Below are 27,907 nucleotides of genomic sequence, written 5' to 3'. Positions count from 1 at the left end.
GACCACTCTGAGGCCACCTCCGGAAGGGCAGGGGCCTCGGAGGAGGGCCCGCGATGCATCCTGGGTTTTGTAGTACATCTACAGGACTGTAGCCTGAGAGTGGGTCCTCGACACTCGGGAAACTACAATCCCCAGCAGCCGGGCGGAGAGCGGAGGGAGTGGGGGCTTGCATCACGTGGGAGCTGGGCCTGGGCGGGCTGGTTCTCCGTGCGGCGGCGGCGGCTCAGGGGACCGGGGCCTTTTGTTTGGAGCGGCGGCGGGGGCCCCGGATCGGCGAGGCCGGCGGCCTGCTCCTACTTGCTCGGTCCCGGCCGCCCCTCGAGGGGGTGGGGGGCCGCCCCTTGGGCCGGGCCTAGCTTTAGGCGCCGCCGCCCCGCCCTTGGCCCGCCCAGCCCGGCCCGAGGGGAGGAACTGGCCCGGCCTCCCCGCGCGGCCCAGAGCCACCTCTGGAGTCGTAGCTACTGCCCTCCGCGCGCCGGACTAGAGGCTACCCCTCGCCCCTCAGGCAGACGCCATGAAGATCAAGGATGCCAAGAAACCCTGTAAGATGGGGGTTTGGGTTCGTCGGGTTGGGAGAGCACGTCAGGCCGCGTCTCGAAAGCCCTTGGCCGGGCGGCCTGCTTCGAAACCGGTTGCTCCCGCCGGCACCGCGCGGGATGGGGGCGGAGGGACGTTTTCAGCACCAGGTTCCAGGCTCTCTTCCCATCCCCCTAAGCTCGGCTGGCGAGCACTTGCCGCCCCCCCTGGCCTTTTCTCGCACTTCCTCCCTGAGATCTGGGAGGTGCAAGCGGGAATTTTTGTTTCGGGGTTTGGCAGGCAAGATTAGAGCTACCAGTCCGCGTTCCCAGTTTCCTCTGAAGTAAAGCTGCAAACTGGTGGTCACGGCTGTCAAATTGCGCGGGGACATTCATAACTTTTTTTTTTTTTCAATCTCTGAGTTTTTTGCTTGTGTCCTTGAAATCCACGGTTCCCGGGAGTTGTCACTGTTGTTACAATTAGAGCTTTTAAACACACGTGCGTGTAACCTGCCGGTGGGTGATTACCATAGTGTGTTTTTATTTAGAATGACAAATAGTTCTTCGTTGTTAAAAGAGCAAAACTACCGGTATTCCCGCCACTCAGAGCAGACCTCTAAGAATGTTTTGGTGACTACTCATATAGAGATTTTTTTAAGACTATAGAGCATGTACGTAAAATTTTTTCCCCTATATTTAAAGAGAGTAGGTCGCTTTTATTTGCTTCCTTTTATTTTTAGACTATTTAAAACTTCTATAAATGCCTTATTTAATCACTCAGCCATTGTCATACTTGAAATCCATTCTTCAGGGCCACTAGGAATACGGGATGCATGCTTCTGTCTTAGAAATGTATTGGTATTTTGCCACTTTACAGTGTCATTTGATTCTCCTAACAGTTCTAGGAAATCTCTTGCTGTAAAAACGGAGCGCTATCTTGCCTTTTACCGCCCCTCCGGTTTTTTGAAAACCTCCGTGGAGAGTCAACATACCAAAGCTCTCTGAAATCTGCTTATTGTCATTTAAATGTGAGATAATTTAGTTTTAATTTAATGCTGAGGAAATTGAACTTACTGGGCACCAGAGTAACTTTTCCGAGGCTGCACCGACCTACTCTATGCTAAATAAGGTTCGATGCCCTCGGGCTCCTGACTCAAAGTCCTTCGTTTTTTTGTTTTTTGTTTTGCACCTGTAGGGCATAGTCTGAATACTTAAGGAAGCACAAACCTTTCTGATCTGGTGGTTTTATCTGCCAACTAAAACACGTTTGTTTGTTGTTTTTTTTTTTAATGTTTATTTGGCTGCTCTGGGTCATCATTGCAGCTGGGTCTCAAGTTTCCCAACCACTGGTTGGACCCTGGCCTGCTGCATTGTGGGTGCAGAGTCTTAACCACTGAGCCACCAGCGAAGTCCCCTAAAACATTTTTTAAACAATGATTTTTTTTAAAAGAATGGTAGATAAAGAGTTCTCCTTTATCAGTGTATACAATAGTGATGTGAAGGCTTTAATGACAGTAATATAGAAACACTTCTAATTTAACATTTGCTAAATCAAATGAATCTTAAACAGATGCTGTAAAGTAGAACAGTTGGACATCTTCCTTCAACACATACGTTTTCTCAGCCTGTTTTAGAATTTCCATTTAGGAAAGTGAGTTTAACCTTGACAAGCATATATTCTGACCCCGTGGTATTTTATTTTTGCCACAACAGTTTGATTACTTAGATTGGGCAAACTTGTAATCAGGTGTGGATACCATCTCTGTCAAAGGTGTTTCATATTTAGCAAAGATGATAATTTAGAGTTTATAAAATAAACAGGTTTGAGGACTAATAACCTATTTTTATATGTTTATTTTTTTATCTTTTAACTTTTTGTAGTGGGGTATAACCCTCTGACAAAGTTGTGGTAGTTTCTGGTGCACAGCAGAGCAGCTCGGCCATTCTCCCCCAAACCCACCTCCCATCTAGGCTGCTGCATAACGTTGAGCAGAATTCCATGCCCTATACAGTAGATCCTTGTTGGTTATCCATTTTAAATACAGCAATGTGTATGTGTCCATCCCAAACTCCCTAGGAATCCCTCTCCCCCTTCCCTGGCAACCATAAGATCACCTAGTTTTTTAGAAGTAATTTACTTATTACTACATTGTGGTACGTTGTGAGACCATTAATTATGCTGAAAAAGTCAGTTAATATGATTTAGAAGCCTGAAATAACATTGCCAGTTTCTAATATGCAGAAGATGACTTTAGGTCTACTCAGTTCTTTACAATAAATATAAAGAACGTCTTGTTTTTGTGCCGTGGTAAAGAAAGTATTTCAACTATGAACTGTTGTGGATAAATAAACATACATACATACATACATACATACATACATATATATATATATATATATATATCTGGAAAGTATTATTTCTTTTCTTTGTTTTTTGGCCCGAGCTGCGCAGCATGTGGAATCTTAGTTCCCAGACCAGAGATGGAACCCTTGCCTCCTGCATTGGGAGCTTTGAGTCTTAAGCACTGGACTGCCAGGGAAATCCCTGGACAGTATTTCTAATGTTTCAAACCACTCGGGTTAGCTAAAGAAATATTTATTTTGTTTTGTTTTGAGTTCTTGTGTAGGGCTTCTTTCTTTGATTATAACTTTAGTGAGCACCTGGTATGTAAGGCATGTGTCCATGCGTTGCGTTGTTTACTCCTTAGAGGGGCACTAATAACTCACAGAGTGTGTCTCATACTAGGTAAGCAAGTGACTTTGGTGTGGCACACTTCCTTAACAGATAAGTGTTAGAAAACATTGGGTTTTTTGATGCATCACTAATAATATACCAGCTTATAAACCACATGCATGTATTTAAGCAGAAAAGAAGAAAAGGAATTCATCCTCTAGATTGTATAACTAAAGGGTGAGCATTTGAAATTGTGTATTTAACTCCAGGGGAAGGATGAAGTGAAACATTAATGCAAGTTTTTTGCTAAAACCAAAACGATGGCAATATTTGCTTTACCTTTACTTGTGTTCTTCACTCTACTTAAATAATAGGTAATAAAGGTCTCAACAGTGGTGGTCCTCTGTATCTCAGCTCATGTGACTTTCTAAGTTAAGGGTCAGCCTTTGTTTTGGTTACCTGTATGGCATGCAACATGATTAACAAGGTGATAATAAAAGTTTTATATATAAAGGAATTCCCTGGCTGTCCAGTGGTTAAGATTCCGGGCTTTCACTGCTGTGGGCCCATGTTCTGTCCCTGGTTGGGGAACTTAAGAGCCCACCTGCTGCAGGACAACTAATCCCACACCCCGCTGTGAAGACCCCGGACAGTACATCCCCCCGCCCCCGCCCCGTTTATATGCATATTATAATGTGGTGCGGTATAGGCTTGTATGCGTGCTTTGCTGATCCAAGCAGTCAGATACCTGAAGGTTCTGTCAAGACCAGAGAGGAGTATGTAGCATATGTGTGCTGTTTGCTTCTGTGTAATTTGGCCTGTTTATAAACTGAGTCACTACTTAGGAAGAATCACTTCAAAGGGATGGTAAGGTGCAGTTGAAGGTGATAGTTTCTGATATCCCCTGAGATGTAACTAATTTATCAAAATGGGGGATATCTTCTGAAGCTTGTCTGAGGAATTATAATACTGAAGGTGTGAAAATGGTTTATTTTCTTAGTCTGTCTGAAAACAGCACTTTTATTTGGAATGATTCTTGGGAAGAGTGAAATGCCTTTTATTCAAGAACTTGAGCCATATCTGGAATTTACTAGTGCACGTGTCCAGTTTAGAATTTTGTTCCTTAAAATAATCCACTAATGTTTTGAACATTTTCAGCTTTTGCCTTCTCTTTCTGCTAAAGAACAATTAAATCTAGTTTGGCATAGTATCCCTTTGGGCAAAAATCTACATGGGGCCAGTCTCAATTAAATAGCTTTTTAATGCTTCTCCCCTACCCTTACCAACACTTAAGGAAAGACCAAACTTTTATTTAGTTAGTTAGTTTTGGCCACACCAAGCAGCTTTTTGCTTTGCTTGGTTCCCCAACCAGGAATTGAACCCTGACCATGGCAGTGAAAGCTGGGGATCCTAACCAGTAGGCCACTAGGAAACTCCTGCACAGCTTGTTTGGAAATGAACAGTCTGCCCTTGTGGCTAGAATATCTTCTGTTTAATTATCTGAAAACACATTCAGTTTTCTTCTTTTGCATACATAATCTGCCTGGTAGGTAGCACTCTGCTTAAGGTGGTTCTGGATATTTTTGTTACTTATGGGGGACTGATAGAGCAGTTCTCTTGGGCTTAGGTCAGAAATAGAGTAGAAGCTCCTGTTTTTTGGAGGGTCACATAAACAGATCTTGAGAGATTCTAGGAAATGCTCAAAAGACTGGAGAAGGTAATGTTTATTTGCCATCATCAGAGGAGTTATTTATATTTATAGATTGTGTATTTTGTTCATTAGATGTGTATTTTGGTTCTTTTTTTTTCCCCCCACCTTGACAGTGGAGAGTTTTATTCCCAAAAGAATGAGAAATGCTTAGGCTATACGTAGGAAGTAGGATGCTTTTGTACTGTAACCTACTTTTAACCTGTCCCTAGGCTAGAAGCAACAAAGCTATTGATAGATTTGCCTGATTTCTTTAGAAAGTGATATTTTTCTTACCTCTTGGAGCTATCAGTAGGCCTGTGGTTGTACTTAACTTTGTAGTTTTATTGTAAGTAAATAAACTTTAATTTCGTGGCCATTCTCCCTCTCCCTTTGGTTAATGACAAAGTAACCAGCTTAAATATTTGCTTTAATGGCAATGGCAGTTAGATCACTTGCTAGAATGAAAGGAGTGGATCATAATTAAGAACATGTATTTTCTGTATTCTGATGGCCTCTTCCATACTTTTTGAATGGTGATTGATTCTCTGGCATAAGGAAATAAATTCTAGAACTCTGCTGAACTGAAGGGATCTCTGCAAGAAAGCAGGGAGCTATCATGTTCTAGTTTGTATGTTATGGTTACTAAAACATCATGTTCTGCATTATAGCGTCTCCAGTTACCCCTCCTTTAAGAGCTGACTCTATTTTTTTTACTTATTTAAGATGGCCTCCATTGCTAGCCACCTGACAAAACAGAGAAAATTTAGTTTCTTCAGCATCTTAGTTGTTTATACAAATCTATAGGTGACAAGAGCATAGTGCCTGAACAGAGAAATGTACAGAATCCTTTCTCATTGAGTTGATGTTCCCAGTTTCTAACGGTACACTCATACCAAGTAAATATAAATGCTGAAGAAACAGAGTGGAATTTTAGAGGGAACTACTTACCCTTGACAACTTATGCGTAATGAACTGTTAAATACCTGCTGTTAGGCATTTTGTAATCTATGTATCTTAACTATGAAATTAGTTTTCGTTCACTGTCATGATGATTAAGATCCCAGAGAAGAGAAAGAGACCTTAAGGAAACTAAGGTTTTGACAGGTTAGTGGTTTCTCCAGTGTCAAACAGCCCAGTTAGTAAGAGTACCAAGTCCCAAATCCAGATGATGCTCCCTACCCGAGTGTGCCTATCTCCAGGTAGGTTTACCTTCAACGTTATCAACAGCTAATTTTTATTAACCAGAGGCCCTTAAAGAAGCCTAGTAAGTTTAATGGGCAAAGGAAAAAGTTTCTTATAAGGAGGTTCTTTTCTCTTGGGTTACTTGACATGATTCTAGACCAATTTTATTACATTAAAATCTTTTTAGAAACATTTTCAAAAGGTGATGACATACTACTATTAAGACAAAATTGGTCCTATTTTTTGTCTTAATCTCCTGGAGCACATGATAAGTATATAGTAAATGAAAAGAAATGCCTACTTGTGACAGGTGTGTGATGTATGGTTTCTGCCATACATCAGCATGGATTATCCATAGATATACATATGTCCACTCCCTCTTGAGCCTCCCTCCCACCCCTCTAGATTGTCACAGAGCAAGAATTAAAAGGTCCTTGGGATCCAGGAATCCTAGGTTTCAGGGTTTTTAGAAAATGCACAGAGTAACACTTTGAAGGGAAAAGGGTGAGTTGCACATGGAAGATGTGTCTTACCTCATAAGTTGACTGAGTGCATGGTTCACAGTAAATAAAGTTTGTGGTTAATTAACTAGTTCCTCATTTGTATTTCCAAAATCAAGATATATATTTTAATTTTTTATCCACAGCTTTCCCGTGGTTTGGCATGGACATCGGGGGAACTCTGGTAAAGCTATCATATTTTGAACCTATTGATATCACAGCAGAGGAAGAACAAGAAGAAGTTGAGAGCTTAAAAAGTATCCGGAAATATTTGACTTCTAATGTAGCATATGGATCCACTGGTATTCGGGATGTACACCTTGAACTGAAAGATTTAACACTTTTTGGCCGGAGAGGGAACTTGCACTTTATCAGATTTCCAACCCAGGACCTGCCTACTTTTATCCAAATGGGAAGAGATAAAAACTTCTCAACATTACACACGGTGCTATGTGCTACAGGAGGTGGTGCTTACAAGTTTGAAAAAGATTTTCGCACAGTAGGTATTTCACTCAGAGGCAAAAATTGATACCCGTTCTCTTCAATTTTTAAAATATGGGGCCTGGTTTCTGTCTGGTATGTTCCTTGGACTGGTTCTCTGTGCTGATACAGAGGAAGTATATATTATTGACTTGCCCCCCTTTTTTTTTTTTTTTAATTTTTATTAGGATATTTGCTTTACAGTGTTGTGTTGTTTTCTGCCATACATCAGCATTGATTCCCCATAGGTGTACATATGTCCACTCCCTCTTGAGCCTCCCTCCCACCCCTAGGTTGTCACAGAGCACCAGGTTGAGCTCCTCGTGTTGTACAGCAAATTCCCGCTGTCTATCTATTTTACATTGGCAAGGTAAAGAATCCGCCTGCCAGTGGAAGTGATGCAAGAGATATGGGTTCAGTCCCTGGGTTGGGAAGATCCCCTGGAGTAGGAAATGGCAACCCACTCCAGTATTCTTGCCTGGAAAATCCCGGGGACAGAAGCCTGGCAGGCTATGGTCCATAGAGCTGCAGAGTCAGAGGCGACAACACACACACAGTGCACGTGTTTCATTGGAGCTCTCTCAGTTCTTCCCACCCTCTCCTTCCCCAGCTGTGTGCACAAGTCTGCTCTATCTGTGTCTGTATTGCTACCCTGCAAACAGATACATCAGTACCATTTTTCTCGATTCCATATATATGTGTTAATACATGATATTTGTCTTTCTCTTTTTGACTTAGTTCACTCTGTAAAACAGGCTCTAGGTTCATCTGCCTCACTCAGTTCAGTTCAGTCACTCAGTCGTTTCCGACTCTTTGCGACCCCATGAACTGCAGCACGCCAGGCTTCCCTGTCCATCACCAACTTCCGTGTCCATTGAGTTGGTGATGCCATCCAACCATCTCACCCTCTGTCATCCCCTTCTCCTCCTGCCCTAAATCTTTCCCAGCATCAGGGTCTTTTCCAATGAGTCAGCTCTTCACATCAAGTGGCCAAAGTATTAGAGTTTCAGCTTCAACATCCGTCCTTCCAATAAACACCCAGGACTGATCTCCTTTAGAATGGACTGATTGGATCTCCTTACAGTCCAAGGGACTCTCAAGAGTCTTCTCCAACACCACGGTTCAAAAGCATCAATTCTTTGGTGCTCAGCTTTCTTTTTGTCCAGCGCTCACATCCATACATGACCACTGGAAAAACCATAGCCTTGACTAGGCGGACCTTTGTTGACAAAGTGCTTTTCAATATGCTGTTTAGGTTGGTCATAACTTTCCTTCCAAGGACATGGCTGCAATCACCATCTGCAGTGATTTTGGAGCCCAGAAAAATAAAGTTAGCTGCTGTTTCCCCATCTGTTTCCCATGAAGTGATGGGACCAGATGCCGTGATCTTAGTTTTCTGAATGTTGAGCTTTAAGCCAACTTTTTCATTCTACTCTTTACTTTCATCAAGAGGCTCTTTAGTTCCTCTTCACTTTCTGCCATATGGGTAGTATCATCTGCATATCTGAGGTTATTGATATTTCTCCTGGCAATCTTGATTCCAGCTTGTGCTTGCTCCACTGATCAAATTCTTTCCTTCTTGTGGCTGAGTAATATTCCATTGTAAATATGTACAACTTAATTTATCCATTCATCTACGTGACTTAACTTTTGATTGGACCATTTAAAAACCTTTATACAGTGAGTAAAAATTGGCCAGAGTTGGGCCTGTTATACATAATATTTGGTAAAATCTGGTAAGTTTAGGAACTGCTACAAAGTTACAGTAGACATAGACTCCAGTGAATTTGGTAGTGTGCAAAGCCAGATATAAATGGGGCTTGAAATATTTGCATATTGTTATTCTGTGTTTGCCTGGTTTTTTGAGTATTGATCTAGTCATCTCTCCTAAGGACACCCATCTTCCCAGACTCCAGCTAAAGTCTGTATGTTTTGATTAATAGACACCTGAATGAAGTTCCTGTTACCCCTTTTTTTCTTGGGTTTTATATCATCAACCCCACCAAATTTGAATCTTGAAGTGGGGGGAGGGGGTCATTTGGATGTGGCAAGAGGATTATGCAAGTATTGATTTCTGTGCTGGTAGGGGTTTGCCAAGATTCCAGTCCTTCCCATTAGAACAAAGATTAACAAGTTGATACTTAGATTTACTGAAATTTGTTTTTCTTGAAAATATGCACACTGCTGCTGCTGCTAAGTCGCTTCAGTCGTGTCCGACTGTGCGACCTCATAGACAGCAGCCCACCAGGTTCCCCTGTCCCTGGGATTCTCCAGTCAAGAACACTGGAGTAGGTTGCCATTTCCTTCTCCAATGCATGAAAGTGAAAAGTGAAAGAGGACCATTTAAATATGCCTGTGAATTTCTCAAAGTCATGTAAGAAAAATCTATTAATAGAGCATAAATGATCACTTATATGGCTCACAGAAGTGAATACCTTGTAATTTGGGGTAGCTTAAAAGTCTATAAATTTTTACTAAAAATTTTTTTTTTTAGTAAAAAAAAATGATGAGTAGTACTGATTTGTATTCAGTTTATTGAGTAATCTGACCATAAATTACATGAATTTGAAACCAGTTTGTTTGGATGTGTGATACTTAATGGTTGCCAGTGTTCTTGCCAAAAGGAGTGTCCTTGAAGCCACCTCTTGTCAAGCCATTGGAAATACTGGTATTCAAATTGGAGAGTTCTAATTTTTCTTAAAAGAAATATAAGTATTTTCTAGTGATGAGGTTTTATAATATTTGTTTTTGTTGGTGTTCAGTCATTTATTAAGTTAATATTTGAGCATGTAGTATTTATTAGGTTATTGTGCTAGACACTGAGAACTCAGCTAGGAATAAGACACAGACTAGGCTGTCAAAGAGTACAGTTTCCTAGACCACATGGTTAAGTGAATTACAAATAGAAGTACAGTGCATTATGATTAATACTATTGCTATGAAAAGAGATGCCATGGGAACTCAAGGAGGATACCTGATAAGTATCCTCAGGAGTGATACCTCATAAGTCCTTAGAGAATGGGAAAGCATTATCAAAGCTCAGATCTTTTATAGCAAATATAATCTACTCTTTACTAACCAAAAATGAATTTAATAATTTCACATTAGTACTGAAACTATAATATAAACATAGGAAATTAAGGTATAACTGATTAATTTTGTATATCGGTAAGTAGAAGTAGGTAGATTCTCTGGTAGGGTCACACGGGAGGGCATAATGAAGTAGTTAGATTTAGATGCTTGTATGGACATAGATTAGGGCTTTCCAGGTGGCTCAGTGGTAAAGAATCCTGCCAGTGCAGGAGACGCAGAAGACACAGGTTTGATCCCTGGTTCGGGAAGATCTCTTGGAGAAGGTAATGGCCACCCACTCCAGTATTCTCACCTGGAAAATTCCCTGGATAGAGGAGCCTGGCGGGTTGTAGTCTGTGGCATCACAAAGAGTCGGATAGGACTGAGCACCTGAGCACCCACTTATGTGTGTACATAGATCTTAATTTCTAAAGCCACACATGCTAGATCGATACAGTAAATTTTATTGGAGAATCAAATATGTAAGTGGTGTTGCTATTGTGATATATCACAAGATAAAGTTCCAAACAAAAGTGCAACACTTCTTAGTTTATATGACGGTTGCATTCCTTGTAAATTTAGGATGTATTTAAAACCGTGTAAAAAATACCTTGTACTTATACACATAGATAGATAAAACACTTGTTTACATAGGCTCAGGTTATTAAAAACATTTTCCTACTACTGTCTGAACAAAAATATCTGTCAGAATGTTCAAAGATAATGCAGAAAAAGGGTTAATTCTTTGTTTTGCACAACTGCCCGCCCACTCCAGATATCTGGTACCCCACCCAAGTCCCTGCCCACTAAATGTTAGTTTGATTCTTCCCTCCTCCCCATCTTGATGAAAACTAACATGTCCCGACAGGTTTTCAGAATGCCTCTAGAAGTAATACTACCACTCCTGAGAACCACTGGACTAAATGAAGCCCCTAAGAGATTTTGGGGCTTCAAAATCTCTTACAAAAGAAAGCAAGTAAAAATGCAGGGGTTGTAGCTGGTTTTGAAGTTCTGTGAAGTACATGAAAATTATATACTTAAGTATTTTGAGTGCTGTTCTTTGTTCACTTTATAAAACTTGTTTTGGGGTTTGTTTACAGATTGGAAACCTCCACCTGCACAAACTGGATGAACTTGACTGCCTTGTGAAGGGCTTGCTGTACATAGACTCTGTCAGTTTCAATGGACAAGCAGAGTGCTATTATTTTGCTAATGCCTCAGAACCTGAGAGGTGCCAAAAGATGCCTTTTAACCTGGACGATCCCTATCCGCTCCTGGTAGTGAACATTGGTTCGGGAGTCAGTATTTTAGCAGTCCATTCCAAAGACAACTATAAACGAGTAACCGGAACAAGGTGGTAGCATTTTTGTTCTTAGAGCAGCATTCATATTGTTTTATTCTTAGAAATTGTGAAATTTATCTATCTATCTATATGGTAGCTTCATCAGAAAAAGTGTATTATGCAATAGCTAGAAATGTAGAGTAAAAGTTGTAGTGTTGCAGATAGTACTGTTTTATAAGGCATGTGTGTAGACTCAAACTAAAATCATGAAATGTTTGTATTGGTTAGTGTCAGTTGTCATTAAAATTTCCATAATGAAGCATGAATTTTTATCTGGAATGATTCCAATAATACTTCTATTTTCCAAAACATTTTTCTCATTTTTATATAGATATATTTAAGCCTAAAGCTTACCACCTGCTATTTGATTCATAATAAAGTGCAGAGTATTTGGGGTTTCCCTGATGGCTCTGTGGTAAAGAATCCACCTGCCAATGCAGGAAACGTGGGTTTGATCCCTGATCTGGGAAAATCCCACATACTGCTGAGCAACTAAGCCCATGCACCACATTATTGAACCTGTGCTCTAGAGCTTGGGAGCCACAGTTACCGAAGCCTGCGCACTAGAGCCGGTGCCCCGCATCAGGAGAAGCCAGCACTGTGAACAGCCTGTGTGCCACAACTAGAGAGTGGACCCCGCCATCCCCTCTGTGGTGTTGCCCATGCAGCAACACAGACCCAGTGTAGCTGAAAATAATAGTGTTTTTTTTTTTTAAGTTGAAGTATTTAGCAACCTTGTAATTAATTCAATAGGATGAATTTAACATGAGTTCTTACCTGGTGGCTCAGATAGTAAAGAATCCGCCTGCAATGCAATTTAGAAGAACCAGTTCAATCCCTGGGTTGGGAAAAATCCCCTGGAGAAGGGAATGGCTACCCACTTCAGTATTCTTTGCTGGAGAATTCCATGGACAGAGGAGCCTGGTAGGGTACAGTCCACAGGGTCACAGAGTCAGACATGACTGAGCAACTTTCTTTTTTTCTATAATACCTGAAATATAGATGTGAAATGAGATTTTTAAATTTACCTTATGATTCTAATATGTACTTCATCAACTTTTAAGGAAACTTGACGAAGATAGATTTTAGGATTCTTAAATTAGGTTGTTTTGTGGCAGCGAGGGTGTGGGAGTGGAAAACACTTTATTTTTTGGCCTCTTGGTGTAACGTGAAATCTTAGCTCCTAGACCAGGGAACAAACCCACGGCCCCTGCTTTGGCAGCACAGAGTCTTAACCACTTGACTGCCAGGGAAGTCCCCAGAAAAACTTTTAATTTCAATATAGTACGCCTATTTGAATGGTACTTAAATTTAATTAGTATTCTATTTCTATGGTGACTGAAAATCCACCTCCATTGTAACTCTATGCCAGAGAATTACAGGGAAGTATTACCTACTTAAGTCAATTCAAAAAGATAGAAATTCAGTCTGTTAACTAGATTCCAACAGTGATTCAGGAGTAGAATCTGTTAGAAATTCAGGTGAGATTAAAGGAGCAAAGGTTTTGATTTTAAGGATTAGAGAAACATGATTTCATTTTATGAGCATATTCAAAGAGTATTAGAACCAAGTTAATTTCTGTCTGTAAATGATCTCACTGTATTCATTTCAGAGTCATGTAAATGTTTATGTGTTGACTTAGAGTTACAATTTTCCTTTTAATTTGTGTGGTGCTAACTTTTTTTTAAACACTCGTTTTTCACGCACACAATGACGTGCGTTTTCAGCAGTTACAGTGTGCAGTACCAGGTGAAGACAGAGACACAGAAGGTCTCCCATGTCATGTCGTTTCCACAACAGGATTTTTTTCCTTTGGTTTATTCTTTGATCTGATAAGTTTGGTTTTGCTTTGCATTTTTCTTAGGTTTAGTAAATGTTTTCTATTCATGTGTTTAACTGAATAAGTGAGTGCTCTATCCTTTTACATTGGAGAAAGAATGCAGTGTGTAAATGCAACTTACCACATTTTGTTTGTTTTCTTTAGCCTTGGAGGGGGTACCTTTCTGGGTTTATGTAGCTTGTTGACTGGCTGTGAAAGTTTTGAAGAGGCTCTTGAAATGGCATCGAAAGGTGACAGCACGCAAGCTGACAAACTCGTCCGTGATATTTACGGGGGAGATTATGAAAGATTTGGTCTGCCTGGCTGGGCCGTGGCATCTAGGTAAATTTAACATTTACACTGTAATTAAGCTTGCTTACTTAGGTTTTAGAAAGCAGTGTATCAGGAAGTTGTAAGGGGGCTTCCTTTTACCCAGTTCATTTATAAGTTTTGAATATCTGTGTGATTTCAAAATTAAATTTACATTACGAAGTCTCCCCTCAGTGCGCTGTAGGAAACTTCTATTCGTTCTTGAGTATCCGTCTAGTGTTTCTCTATGCGAATACAAATACATATCCTTATCCTCCTCTTCTAAAAGGTAACTTTTAGAAGATAACGTTAAAATGCCATTATATAGCATTTTATAGCATACAGTATACAGTTCGCTCCCCTTACCATGGTCCTGCACCTACACAATCAGCCATCCTCAGATTAAAAATATGTCCCGAAAGTTGCAAAAGCAAAATTTGAATCTGCTGTGCCTGGGCAGCTATTTACATAGTGCTTATATTGTATTAAGTAATATGGAGATGATGTATATATATATATATATATAGGTTATATGGAAATACTACATCATTTTGTACAAGGGACCTGAGCATCTATTGATGTTGGTGTCCAAGGAGGGTCCTGGAGCCAGTCCTTCATGGATAAGAGGGGTGGTTGTGTCGTCTGGAACAGCAGTATTTCCTAGTCTGTTTGCCTGCTCCCTTACCTCTCTCTCTCTTTTTCCGCCTCCGTCTTCCTCTTTGTCCTCCCTTTTCTGCGTCCCCTCCTTCTTCTCTCTCTTTCATGAATAGCTTCATGGTGTTTCATTGTGTGACGATCAGTTTGATGTATGTTTGGGTTGTTCCCAGTGTCTGCTATGTGCAGGTCCTTGGGTCATTAAGTAACTTTGTACATGTATACCTTATTTTGCACATGTGTAGATTTATCTGTAGGCTATAGTTCCAAAATGTATGAGCTGTTGCTTGTTAATCAGCAGATTTGATTTTGTTTTTCATTTCTCTGCAGTTTTGGGAATATGATTTATAAGGAGAAGCGAGAATCTGTTAGTAAAGAAGATCTAGCAAGAGCTACTTTAGTTACTATCACCAATAACATTGGTTCTATAGCACGAATGTGTGCTGTTAATGAGGTAAGTTTTTTTAATTACATGAAAAATGTGAGTTGGAGTTTTCTGTACATGTAGCAGGATTCTTAAGGAGGCCTCTAGGATTTAGATCTCTTAATCCATTAAATCCCAAGGTACACTAATATATATGTTACCTGCCCAACTGTGATACTTCATTTAAAGGAGCAGATCATTCAAATCGGAAATTAGGACAAAGAGATATTTACATTTATCCAGCAACCTTTTCGGAAATGTATGGCCTAAATATCTTGAAATCGTAAAAGAGAGATTCCCCCTAAACAGTAAAACATTTTGAGACAACTAAATCCTGAAAGTGTGGGTGCTTTGTGTTTTTTCTTCCTGTTAATGTTGCACTTGATGAGAACTTGGAGGTTCCTTGCTGCCCTCGGCTTCTTTACAGTGCTGCCTTGTTGCATATGGATCAAGCAGCATTGTACAGGGCTATGAAGGCGCTGAGGCTGCTCTGCACATGACATTTGAGTGGTGGACACGCACAGAAAGCATGTACTGCTGGGTTTACCTCATAATTGGTTATGTTTGTTAAAGAAGATCATACAGTTCTGCCTTCATGTAGTAGGTGTATGTGCCCATTTAGTTGTTGTAAATATAGTTGGAAATTGTACTTTATGAAGGACTTCTTCATTTGTTCACTCTTTCGTTTATTCATTGAATAAATATTTGCAGAGTATCATTTGCCAGGTATTATTCTGGGCACTTGAGGTAAATTAGTGAAGAAAACAAAAATCCCTGACTTTGTGAAGCTTACAGCTGTTCTAGTGATACAGTAAATAAGTAAATTGTTTAGTATTAGGTAGGAAATGCTATTTTTTAAAAAGGGAAAATTACAGACTTTCCTGGCGGGTCAGGTAGTTAAGACTCTGAGCTTCCATTGCAGGGAGTGTGGGTTCAATCCCTGGTCAGGGAACTAAGATCCTATATGCCAGGTGCAGCAAAAAAAAAAAAAAAAGAGAGAGAAAATTAAACAAATTAAACAGAATTGTGAGTAGACCAAAGATTGGCAGAGGACAAATTAAGTAATTAGGTAGTTAAAGGAAGCCTTTGTTGAAAATGTGACTCTTAGGCAAAGATTTGAATAAGGTGAGAGAATCATGGGTGCAGATCTTTGGGGATAGGGAGGCTCCAAGAGAGAGAACAACTATGCAAAAGCTTGAATTAATGCTCTGAATTATTCCAAATTTAAAATCAGAATTCTGTCTTTTAAGTTTCTTTATAACAGTGTAGTAAGTTAGTTGAGGGAGCTACTAGCAGGTGTTTTAACCTAAAGTTGGGAAATATTTCACTTTGAGGGGCTGACAGTAATCTGGGACCTTTTTTATTAGCTCTTACAGGTCCATTTTTACTGACGAATTAACAGTAATTAAAGCCATACACCACAAGACACCAAGTCACAGGTTCCGAAATACTGTGTTTAGTTGCTCTGTTACATCCAACTCCTGTGACCCCATGGCCTATAGCCCACCAGCTCCTCTGTCCATGGGATTTTCAGGCAAGAATATTGGAGTGGGTTGCCATTTCTGACCCAGGGCTTAAACCCTCGTCTCCTGCATTATAGGCAGATTCTTTACCACTGAGCCATTTACCACTTTACTACTGAGTTCAGTTCAGTCGCTTAGTCGTGTCCGACTCTTTGTGACCCCGTGGACTGTGGCATACCACACCTCCCTGTCCATCACCGACTCCTGGAGTTTACTCACACTCATCTCCATTGAGTCGGTGATGCCATCCAGCCATCTCATCCTCTGTCGTCCCCTTCTCCTCCTGCCCTCAATCTTTCCTAGCATCAGGGTCTTTTCCATTGAGTCAGTTCTTCGTATCAGGTGGCCAAAGTATTGGAGTTTCAGCTTCGACGTCAGTCCTTCCAATGAACACTCAGGACTGAGCTCCTTTAGGATGGACTGGTTGGATCTCCTTGCAGTTCAAGGGACTCTCAAGAGTCTTCTCCAAAACCACGGTTTAAAAGCATCAATTCTTTGGCGCTCAGCTTTCTGTATAGCACAACTCTCACATTCATACATGACCACTGGAAAAACCATAGCCTTGACTAGACGAAGCTTTGTTGGCAAAGTAATGTCTCTGCTTTTGAATATGCTGTCTAGGTTGGTCATAACTTTCCTTCCAAGGAATGAGTGTCTTTTAATTTCATGGCTGCAATCACCATCTGCAGTGATTTTTGGAGCCCCCAAAAATAAAGTCAGCCACTGTTTCACCATGAAGTTATGCGACTGGATGCCATGATCTTAAGTTTCTGAATGTTGAGCTTTAAGCCAACATTTTCACTCTCCTCTTTCACTTTCATCAAGAGGTTCTTTAGTTCTTCTTCACTTTCTGCCGTAAGGGTGGTGTCATCTGCATATCTGAGGTTATTAATATTTCTCCCGGCCACGTTGATTCCACCTTGTGCTTCTTCAGCCCAGGATTTCTTACGGTGTACTCTGCAAACAAGTTAAATAAGCAGGGTGACAATATACAGCCTTGACGTGCTCCTTTACCTATTTGGAACCAGTCTGTTGTTCCATGTCCAGTTCTAACTGTTGCTTCCTGACCTGCATATACGTTTCTCAAGAAGCAGGTCAGGTGGTCTGATATTCCCATCTCTTTCAGAATTTTCCACAGTTGATTGTGATCACACAGTCAAAGGCTTTGGCATAGTCAATAAAGCAGAAATAGATGTTTTTCTGGAACTCTCGTGCTTTTTCAATGATCTATTGGATGTTGGCAATTTGATCTCTGGTTCCTCTGCCTTTTCTAAATCCAGCTTGAACATCTGGAAGTTCACACTTCACGTATTGTTGAAGCCTGGCTTGGAGAATTTTGAGCATTACTTTACTAGCGTGTGAGATGAGTGCTACTGTCCGGTAGTTTGAGCATTCTTTGGCATTGCCTTTCTTAGGGATTGGAATGAAAACTGACCTTTTCCAGTCTTCTGGCCACTGCTGAGTTTTCTAGATTTGCTGGCATATTGAGTGCAGCACTTTCACAGCATCATCTTTTAGGATTTGAAATAGCTCCACTGGAATTCCATCACCTCCACTAGGTTTGTTCGTAGTGATGGTTCATTAGGCCCACTTGACTTCACATTCCAGGATGTCTGGCTCTAGGTGAGTGATCATACCATTGTGATTTTCTGGGTCATGAAGATCTTTTTGTACAGTTCTGTGTATTCTTGCCACCTCTTCTTAATATCTTCTGCTTCTGTTAGGTCCATACCATTTCTGTCCTTTCTTGAGCCCGTCTTTGCATGAAATGTTCCCTTGATATCTCTAATTTTTTTGAAGAGATCTCTAGTTTGCCCATTCTGTTGTTTTCTTCTGATCAGTTCTTTGCACTGATGACTGAGGAAGGCTTTCTTATCTCCTTGCTATTCTTTGGAACTCTGCATTCAAATGGGTATATCTTTCCTTTTGTCTTTTGCTTTTAGCTTCGCTTCTTTTCACAGCTATTTGTAAGGCCTCCTCAGATAGCCATTTTGCTTTTTTGCATTTCTTTTTCTTGGGGATGATCTGATCCCTGTCTCCTGTACAGTGTCATGAACCTCCATCTATAGTTCATCAGGCACTCTGTCTATCAGATCTAGTCTCTTATATCTATTTTTCACTTCTACAGTATAATCATAAGGGATTTGATTTAGGTCATACCTGAATGGTCTAGTGGTTTTCCCTACTTTCTTCAATTTAAGTCTGAATTTGGCAATAAGGAGTTCATGATCTGAGCCACAGTCATTTCCTGGTCTTGTTTTTGCTGACTGTATAGAGACTGTACTGAGCCATTGGGGAAGCCAGTCAAGGGCATAGTTTTCACTATTCACAAATTCAGTATGCAAAAATGTATACTCTATTATTGTGACAGTAGATACAGATTTTCTGCAAATTCAAACATTGCTTTCTCCATCAGTGATTTTCTAGTCTTAGAGGTACCTAAGGAACCAAATTAAAGAGTGACTTGATGGGTTAGGCTGGGTACAGAGAATGCTGGAACCCTGGGAATTGGATGGCTATGCCAGAATTCCAGTCCGTGTTATCTCCAGTGCTAAAGATAAAGTTCTCATATTATTGCTGAGCATAAGCTGCAACATGCTGACCAGTTTACAGCTTTTTTAAAAAACACCTCTGAAATACTTTCTTTGGTTTGTCTCCTTTTGTCTCATCAGTAATGTTTCTCCAAATTACTTTCTTTGCTAGATGTATTATTTATAGCCATTTTCAATAACAAGTCTGTCTCTAGATCATTTAGCTAGAGACTTTCTAAACCATTTCTGTTTTGATTAGGCTTTAGTTTTTAGAGCAGGTTTAGGTTCACAGCAAAACCGAGTGGAAAGCCCAGAGTTCGCGTGCAGCCTTGACCCCACGGATGCACAGCCTCCCCCGCTCTCAGTGTCCAGCCCAGTTTGGTCCGTTTGTTGCAGTTGGTGAACCTCACTGAGAGTCCATAGTTCACTTCTGAGGTCACTCTTAGTGTATATTCTGTGAATTTTGACAAGTGTAGTGACTTGTCCTGAAATAATTTTTTAAGTGTTCAGGATGATGAAGGCATATAGCAGGAATGTAGAAGGCACTAATAAAAGGTAGTAATTGTTTATATTTGTAAATAGATGTAAATACTCATCTGTATTGTATTGTAAAATCTACCTGATAATTCTTTTTTCAAGTTATTTTCCTTCTTTTCTTTTAGAAAATAAACAGAGTTGTCTTTGTTGGAAACTTTTTGCGTGTCAATACTCTCTCAATGAAACTTTTGGCATATGCACTGGACTATTGGTCAAAAGGTCAACTGAAAGCGTTATTTCTGGAGCATGAGGTACGATAGGAAAAACCAAGTTTTGTGAATTTTAATAGCATGCTTTTGTATACAGGTTTCATATATTGTTCTTTGCCTGGTACTTTTAAAGTAAAGTATAAAAATGTGATTTACCTGAATAGTGTATGGTTCCCGCACTTCAGTTGCGTTCGGGGGTGGGGGTCACTGACACCTTGCAGGCTTCCCTTTAGGATGAGAATGTCACAGTTCTGACCAAGAGAGAGCAGTGTCAGATCTGTGAGCTCATTAAATTCTGGGACTGCTTTTATACTTAGTGGATTTGTTACATTGTTTTGTTTTTTTCTCCCTGAGAGAACAAATGTTAAATATGAACAGTAAAAATACATATATAATTTAGTAATGAAAATCTCTTTATTCCTCCTACCACAACCTCACCCCTACCTCCAGAGGTAACCTCAACCACTGTTGACATTTTTGGAGTTCATTCTTTAAGATTTTTTTTTTTTTTCTTTCACTATACCCAGTTACTTTCTGACCTGGCCAAATACCAGTTCACAAAATGTTTTGAATTATGTAAACGTACCTTGAATTGGTTTGTTTCTGATCAGTTAGATACTTTATTAATCATCTTCATAATACAGATTCTGAGTGTCTGTTCTGCTCTCACGAGCTCCCATGTGTTGTTGCCGTAGCTCTTGCTGTACACGTGAGAACGGGCACTCCTGTGCAGGTCCACCTGGCATGCCCTGTGCTGTTGGCAAGCAGAGCCCCAGGAACTTTGTTCAGGAAAAGCAAGGAGAGCACAGAATTGCCATAATAGTCCAGGAAGCTTTAATAACTAGAAGTCACTGTTTATATATTTCAGAGGTCTATATCTTGAGAATACAGGCTTTAAGAAAAATTTTTTTTCAGTAGCTGATAACAGATTGGTAGCTTTCTTCTTTTTTTTTCTTTATTTTTTTTCTTTAAGTGTATAAACATTTGTTAGAAAGTTAGGGAATTCCCTGGTGGTTCAGTGCTTAGGCTTCTGAGCTTCCATTGCTACAGGCACGGGTTTGCTGCAGGAACTGGGACCCCACAGGCTGTGGAGCAGCAGCCAGTAAATAAGCTTTAAAAAAAATAAGTTGTCTGTTCTTTTATCCCAAGCATCCATCCAGCTGCCTGTCAGCTGTTAAGATGTTTGATTACTGTCATAAATGCCCTTGAAATCTTCAGGATAACAGAACATACACCTTTGCTTAAAACCCCTTGTTCCTTGCATTATAGCCACTACCTTTCTTCACACCCCGAGGAAGCCATCCTTTCTGAATTGATGTTCTTAAATAGATTATACCAAATATGTGTTTATAATAACGGTTAATAGTACATGCTAATTTAAAGCTGCACTACATGAATAATTGTTTTTAAATTATACAGGGATATTTTGGAGCAGTCGGTGCACTTCTTGGTCTGCCAAATTTCAGCTAAAGTATCAGGTTTATCTCTGCTAATGTCATTCAAGAGGATCTGAAAACCAGAGGCATTATTACTGAGTTATTTTTCACTGGGAACCAAAGGATAAAAGAGTAGCACTCTTCCTGTTGATTTTTAAATGTCAGAATGGTAAGCTGCTAAATGTTGCCATGTTAAAAAGAGAGCTCCAGTAACATGAAATATTTCTAATTGGATTGCTTTTCTTTCTGTATATAGCCAGTGTTAAATCCTTAAATGCAATACAGCCTCTGATGATTGAGCTTCCTCTCAAAAAGACTTTCTATTTATTTTATGTAGCCACCATTGCAGTACTGTATGTTCAAACATGAATCTTAAAGTCTCAGAAATGTTTCACTCATGAAAATAATTGATTCTGAATATTTGTTACAAATCTGTTCTGTGTGTGTTTTGGTTACTAATACATGGATAGTAACATACCCTGTGTGGAATCTTACTGAAATGGCAATTAGAAATGATCGTTTTTATGTGATTTTAGAAATGTTAAAGAAATATTAATTATTCATTATTGTTTTCCAAACATATCTTCTCCCAAAAAGTGTGTTTATGTGATCTACCCCCAGAAGTATAAGCTCTTTCAAATGCCATAATTTAATAGAAATACTATTATTAAACATTACCTGGAATTTCAGAGTGAACCCTAGGAAATCACCACATAATTGGCGATACTGCATTTTTTGTATTTTGATTATCAGTACATTTATATGTTTATCAGTACATTTTAAAATGATTTTTAATTGGAGGCTTAATTACTTACTTGAAAATCTGTTCGTTGAGGTTCCAGAATGCTTCAAATGGGGCGTAGTTAGTTTATGTGTATTGGTAGGGTTCTGTGCTCTTTCTACACCACATCTATCTTAGGCCCAGAGTTAGCCATTTCTGTTTACTTACGTCTGAAGCATCAAAGCTAAAGACTTTCTTCTTTTATGAGCAGCAACAAAATCATTTATTCTAAATGGATGTTAAGGAAATCTAAAGGTCAATGGTTTTGAAACTGGGAATCTGAGGCAGTATTGCAGAATTATGAAAGGATCATTGTATATTCTGGTAATAAAAACATAGTTCCAAAATTTGTATATCCATTTGCCTTGGAATTCTATATTTTGAAGTCATTTTTAAATAATGCTATAAATTTTTTCAGATGTTTACTTTTGCAGTAACGTTTTGGAGATCCAATAATAGTTCAGCGAAGTTTTCTGAGACTGTTAGTGATGATTTTAGGTAGTTGAAAGACTTGGGGAAATTAGGAAAAAATAATTCACTTCCTTAAATTACATCTGGATGTAATCTGGATGTATTTTGAAAATCTGGATGTACTTTGAAGAGTTTAAAACTTGTTTACAGAAAGGAAGAAATGTTACAGTGTGTTTTTACAGTACAGTTTTGCTCCATAAAGAACAATTTTCAGTTGACTCTCAAGAGCTGCTTGATAAAGATATTTCTCAAGTTTTGCATTCAAATACTTAAAATTCAGTTTTTCTTTCTCTGTAGACATGAACATATGAATAAGAGTAATGTTCAGAGGGGAAAGCATGTGAAGGTAATTTTTTAGAATTTAGAATGTTTGGAACTTTGAATTCATTTCAGTCAGTGGTCATTTTGAAAATCTATAATGATTAAACATTTTCTGCTTAAATGTTTCCATTTTGTGACTAGATATTTCAGCCAAAAGCTATCTGTTTATTTTAGAATTTTGTGATTTGGGTATCTGTACAAAAAGATTTTGCTTTAAAATGATAGCTTTAAGTTTTACACTTGTGACAAATCGTATGTTAGCAGTTACAGGTTTGGGGCTGTCTTTAAAAGAAACGGAATGGTAAAAGTATATAAAATTTAATTTGATCAATACTTTGGTTAATTTGGGACTATGATTCATACTTTTTGTCTTTTGAACCTGAAGCTCTGCCTTCTAAAATGCATATAAAGTGAACGACTTGGCTTTTCTCTTGTATAGTCTAGAATGACTGGAATAACTAATAAGTATTTCTAATAAGAACATAGAGTTGTGATGAAGGCTGCCAAGATTCTAGTTTTTTATTACAATCCCAAGAAAATGCTTGTAAGCATACAGTGGTAAATAGGTTTGGTTCTAATCCCAGTCAACTTAATGCTGCAGAGCTCCTAAGTACTTGAACAGTGCTAATAGAAATCAATATGAGAAATCAATGTCTAGTAGACACATTTAAAAAATAAAAAGAAACAGATGAGATTCTTTTAAATTAAATATTTTTATTTAATGCAGTGTATGTTACCATTTCAACATGTAATACATTTAAAAAGTTACCTAGGACTTTTTTAAAGGATTGTTGCTACTTAGTCTTCAAAGTCAGCATATACTTCACACTTATAGCACAACTCAGTTTAACCTATTTCAAGTTTTCAGTAACCACATTTGAGTAGTGGTTATTGTACTAGTGTAGTTTCTGGAACTAGCTCTTAGAACTATGAATATGGGAACCTAATTTTTAAAAAACAAAAAGAGGGAAAAGAAGTACCTTGTTTGGCCTAGTTTATTTTACTCAGGCTGTATTTCTGACCATTCCAAAAATTATCTTACATTGTATCCTGCCATCTCATTATAGTATGTATCAGTCTTCTAATGATACTAATAAAATTACCCAAGACACATGCCTGCCATCCTCATCAGTCTGTCAAAATATGTATTTCCTTCACTGAAGTAAATGTGATGATTCCAGTGTCTTAAACTCCCCCCGCCACCCCTGAATCTTGTCTAACTGAACTTTGAGAAGCCAATTCTAAAGAACTAAAAACAGACCCTTTTAGTTCTTCATTGAGTTCCGTACACACAAAGAGAATCGTGTTTATAACTTTGTCTTTGATTTTCGTTTTTAAACCCCGGCAGTAACATTTTCAAATGCAGGGGGCACTGCCAGCTTGTTTTGGGGCTGCGTGAAGAGCACAAGGTCTTGAACCTTCCACCACCACTACCACCATCCCTTCCCATAGAAGATTACCTTTTAACTCGACTTGGAGAATTAATGGCCTTCTGTTCTACACCCTAACTTCTCCCAAGACAGCGTACTTGTAGACCTCCTTGTTTCTTGACATGAGTGTCCCCTACTCAGCTGCTGTAGTTTAAATAGGTGGACTGTTAGTTTAGATAAAGTTAGTGCCATCGCCAGTGATACATGTGGTGTCTTGACAGTCCTTCTAGAGGTTCAGATTGTTTGCCAAATGTTAGACTTTATAAAGATTCCTGAATATTTTTACCTTTGCGTGCAAATGTGTTTGTTGTACTTTAAGTACCAGTTCCTAAAAGACCATTTCTGTAAGAAAAATTATGTAGCTCAGAGGGAAGAGGTTTCTTCTATGTTCAGTGGTACTCTTGCCTTCTAAGAGCAGTCCACCACATCTTGCCTTGATTTCTAAGATTACATTCTTGGGTGGAAAGCTTAGCGAGGCAATAGTTTCCAAATGTCCTTTATAACCACTCTGCTGATTATATGCAAAGTTTTTTATATCTTGTTTATTTTTTTTCTGTTGAGCACTTTATGCTTTTTAGTCTGTTGCATTTGAGAGTGGTTTAGAAAGTTTTTCTCTTCTAAAAGCCATGTAAAAACCGATAAAGGATAATCACTAGAAAAATGAGTATGTATTATTTTGTATTTAACTTATTTGTTTTGTGGTATGTATAAGCAAAATATTAGAAATGTACTGCATTTTTGTAATAATACTTTTGACCTTAATTTAACATGATTTTCATGAAATGTCTCTGATGTCCTATTTTCCCAATAAGGTTGATTAGGGTGTTTTATTGTAATATGGAAGGAATTCAGCCAACTGTGTTTCTGTCATGAGATAATAATCTCAGAAAGTAATGTGCTTTATCTATATTACTGCCTGTTTTCAGTATTTGAGACAGTTGCTTTATATTTCTACTGAGCCTAGTAAAAGATTAGCAAAGGCCTCAAAAAATGAGTAATTTTTTTAAAGATATTTTAATAACCTATTGAAAATAATGGTTCCATGAAAAGTAAACCACTCCATCTTTTCAGACATATAATTTTGTTTTAATTTATTGTAATTGGAGGCTAATTACTTTACAATATTATGGTGTTTTTTGCCATACATTGACTTGAATCCACCACAGGTGTACATGTGTCCCCCATCCTGATGCCACCTCCCACCTCCCTCCCCATCCCATCCCTCGGGGTCATCCCAGTGCACCAGCCCTGAGCACCCTGTCTCATGCATTGAACCTGGACTGGCGATCTGTTTCACATATGGTAATATACATGTTTAAATGCTATTCTCCCAAATCATCCCACCCTCGCCTTATCCCACAGAGTCCAAAAGACTCTTCTTTACGTCTGTGTCTCTTTTGCTGTCTCACATACAGGGTGATCATTACCATCTTTCTAAATTCCATATATATGCGTTAGTATAGTGTATTGGTGTTTTTCTTTCTGGCTTACTTCACTCTGTATAATCGGCTCCAGTTTCATCCACCTCATTAGAACTGATTCAAATGTATTCTTTTTAATGGCTGAGTAATACTCCATTGTGTGTATGTACCACAGCTTTCTTATCCATTTGTCTGCTTATGGGCATCTAGGTTGCTCCCATGCCCTGGCTATTATAAACAGTGCTGCGATGAACATTGGGGTACACGTCAGACACATATACATGTTCAGTGAGTTCCACTTCCACAAGTTTAAATGCGTTATCTATCTCGTGTCTTCAGTGGGTGTGGGATCATAACTTGGCATTGTATTAGAAATAGCACCAGGAGCTGATGTAACGTCTTTGAATGTTATCTTATTTGTGAAATGAAGGTTTAATTTGTTAACACTGGGGAATGACTGGATAATCATCAGGATCCTGAGAAAGATAGTTAGTTGCTCCATTCATGGAAGCATTTGAGATGACAGCATTTGAGATTGTTCAGCTATGTGGCATCATGTTTTATAAAGTTTGTTTTATTTGTATCTGTTAAGAGATACTAACTTTTGGATTCTCACTAACAGAATGGTATTAGTTTTGATATTGCCTGTAATGGCCAAGTAATAGATACACCTTAAAAGTACTATCAAGGGTTTTATATATATATATATATATATATATATATAAAACGTGTATATATGTGTGTGTGTGTGTGCTTTAATCTGTAAAGCTATCTAGGATTTTATTGTGCTATAACTTCAAAATTATATGGGCATTATTAGAACTTTTACATTGTACAAAAAGAAACATACCACTAAATTTATGGATGTTTGAATGTTAAATACATTTGGGATTTTCTTCAGTAATCCTTTTCTTTAGTGTCAACCCCCTGGACTATAGCCCACTAGGCTCCTCTCTGTCCATGGGATTCATACTGGAGTGGGCTGTTATTCCCTTTTCCAGAGGATCTTCCCGACCCAGGGATCAAACCCAAGTCTCCTGCATTGTAGGCAGATTCTTTACCATCTGAGCCACCAGATTTTTGATCATTTTGAGTGGATACAGATGTGGGATAAACCCCTCCTAGAATTATTTATTGCTTTTGTCAAACACAATTCATAGTGGGATTTATAAAACGCAATGTTAATAACCTGTGAGTTGAAATATAATGGATTATAGTTATCTACATCAAATCTGATAAAGACCTAAAATACCTTTATCTTTTGGATTACCTGAGAATAATCAGACTGGGCATGTATCTGACATTTCCAGCTTAATAAATTTAGCAGTGAGTTGATTTTGGGACTTCAGGTATTACAATTGGTACTGAATGATGTGTTTGAGAGGAAGTCAATTTTTTTTTCCTTAAGAAAACCCCCTAAGTCTTAACATTCTGGCTCTTTCTGTAGTCAAGAGGTTATCTCTCTTTTTAGATTTTCAGTCTTTTTTTGCTGTAGCTGCGGTTAATTTTGTGTTTAAAGAACTAATGAGGAATATATTTTTCAAAGGAGTGAATAAAGTTAAAATTCAAGATTTTGAATTGTATAAATATGCAACTACGTTTCAAGATTTGCTGTTGTTTTTTTTTTTTCTATTTCTTAACATCTTCCATACATTGCAGTGCTTACAGTTTTCAGTAGCTTTCAGAGAAAACATTTCAGTTTTGTATAATTTGTGGAATGTACATCAGTAATGCAGATCGTCTGAGATTATTTTAGCTATACATCGTATCTGAATCATGGATCTCATTCCTAGCAAAGTAGGTAGTCAGCACAGGTTTTAAGCCATTTTGAAATCTGCTGCTTTTTTCTGAGGTGCCCTTTTTAGTTAACATTTAGAAACAAAAGATAACTATATAGACCTAACATCATATTCTGGTCTCCTTGTCCCAAATGTAATTAATGGAATATGGATGTAAGTCAGGTTAAGATGTTTTGTCATTTTTTAAAAATACATTGTGTGCTCTGACTTTTTATTTGAACTAAAGTGAAATGATATAGTGATTTGACTTTTTAACTGAAGTTGAATGGTACTTGTCTTAATTCTGTCCACTTACAGAGTCAAATCATACCTAGAATATGTTTAATTATACAAGCCATTTCCATTTCAGTTGCCTTATTCTGTCTATTGCATTGTTCTTGCCAAGTCTAACCTCTGTTATGTTGAAATTATTCTAACACTGAACCTGTGATGTAAAAATGTATGATGTGCTACAAATTTTATTCATAATAAACTAAGTTATAGCCTATTGTAACCTATAAAACATTTCTTGTAAATCATCTAATTTATTTTTTCATTTATGTACAGTTTATGTAAAAATTTAAAATATTTGTTGTGATCTGTTCTATAAACATTCCCTTTTTCTTTTCCTTAAGTCTTATCTGCATGAAGGAAACTTGGGTTTTGCTTGTTGTATTAATTGGCCAACTTAAGTACTCTCTACCTTCTTTTCTATAGTTTAACTTTTTCTAGTTTTGTTCATATTCTAAATAAATGTTAAAATCATGCTTTTTATTTCCTACTTTGCAAATAAATTCTCTAAGTTATT

At 38.5% G+C, this 27,907-nt stretch overlaps 1 protein-coding gene across 1 annotated transcript; it reads left to right on the top strand.

Annotated features, from left to right (window-relative positions):
- Positions 1 to 184: 184 nt before the first annotated feature.
- Positions 185 to 27,907, top strand: PANK3 (pantothenate kinase 3). Its single transcript, XM_005905568.2, has 7 exons — positions 185 to 542; positions 6,708 to 7,060; positions 11,214 to 11,467; positions 13,440 to 13,616; positions 14,568 to 14,691; positions 19,378 to 19,503; positions 20,881 to 27,907. Exons 1-7 carry the CDS (start codon positions 515 to 517, stop codon positions 20,929 to 20,931), a joined length of 1,113 nt encoding a protein of 370 aa, XP_005905630.1. The 5' UTR covers positions 185 to 514; the 3' UTR covers positions 20,932 to 27,907.

The sequence above is a fragment of the Bos mutus genome, chromosome 20 (assembly GCF_027580195.1).
Source record: "Bos mutus isolate GX-2022 chromosome 20, NWIPB_WYAK_1.1, whole genome shotgun sequence".
NCBI lineage: Eukaryota > Metazoa > Chordata > Mammalia > Artiodactyla > Bovidae > Bos > Bos mutus.
The sequence above is the reverse complement of the archived record's forward strand: the minus strand, read 5'-3'. Positions and strand labels throughout refer to the sequence as shown.

What these genes read in the sequence shown, in the direction of transcription:
- PANK3 (XM_005905568.2), top strand. Translation starts at nt 515, where the DNA reads ATGAAGATCAAGGATGCCAAGAAACCCT. An exon ending in GGCTGGGCCGTGGCATCTAG is followed by an intron (nt 13,617 to 14,567) that starts GTAAATTTAACA and finishes ATTTCTCTGCAG; the next exon opens with TTTTGGGAATATGATTTATA. An exon ending in CGTTATTTCTGGAGCATGAG is followed by an intron (nt 19,504 to 20,880) that starts GTACGATAGGAA and finishes TAAATTATACAG; the next exon opens with GGATATTTTGGAGCAGTCGG.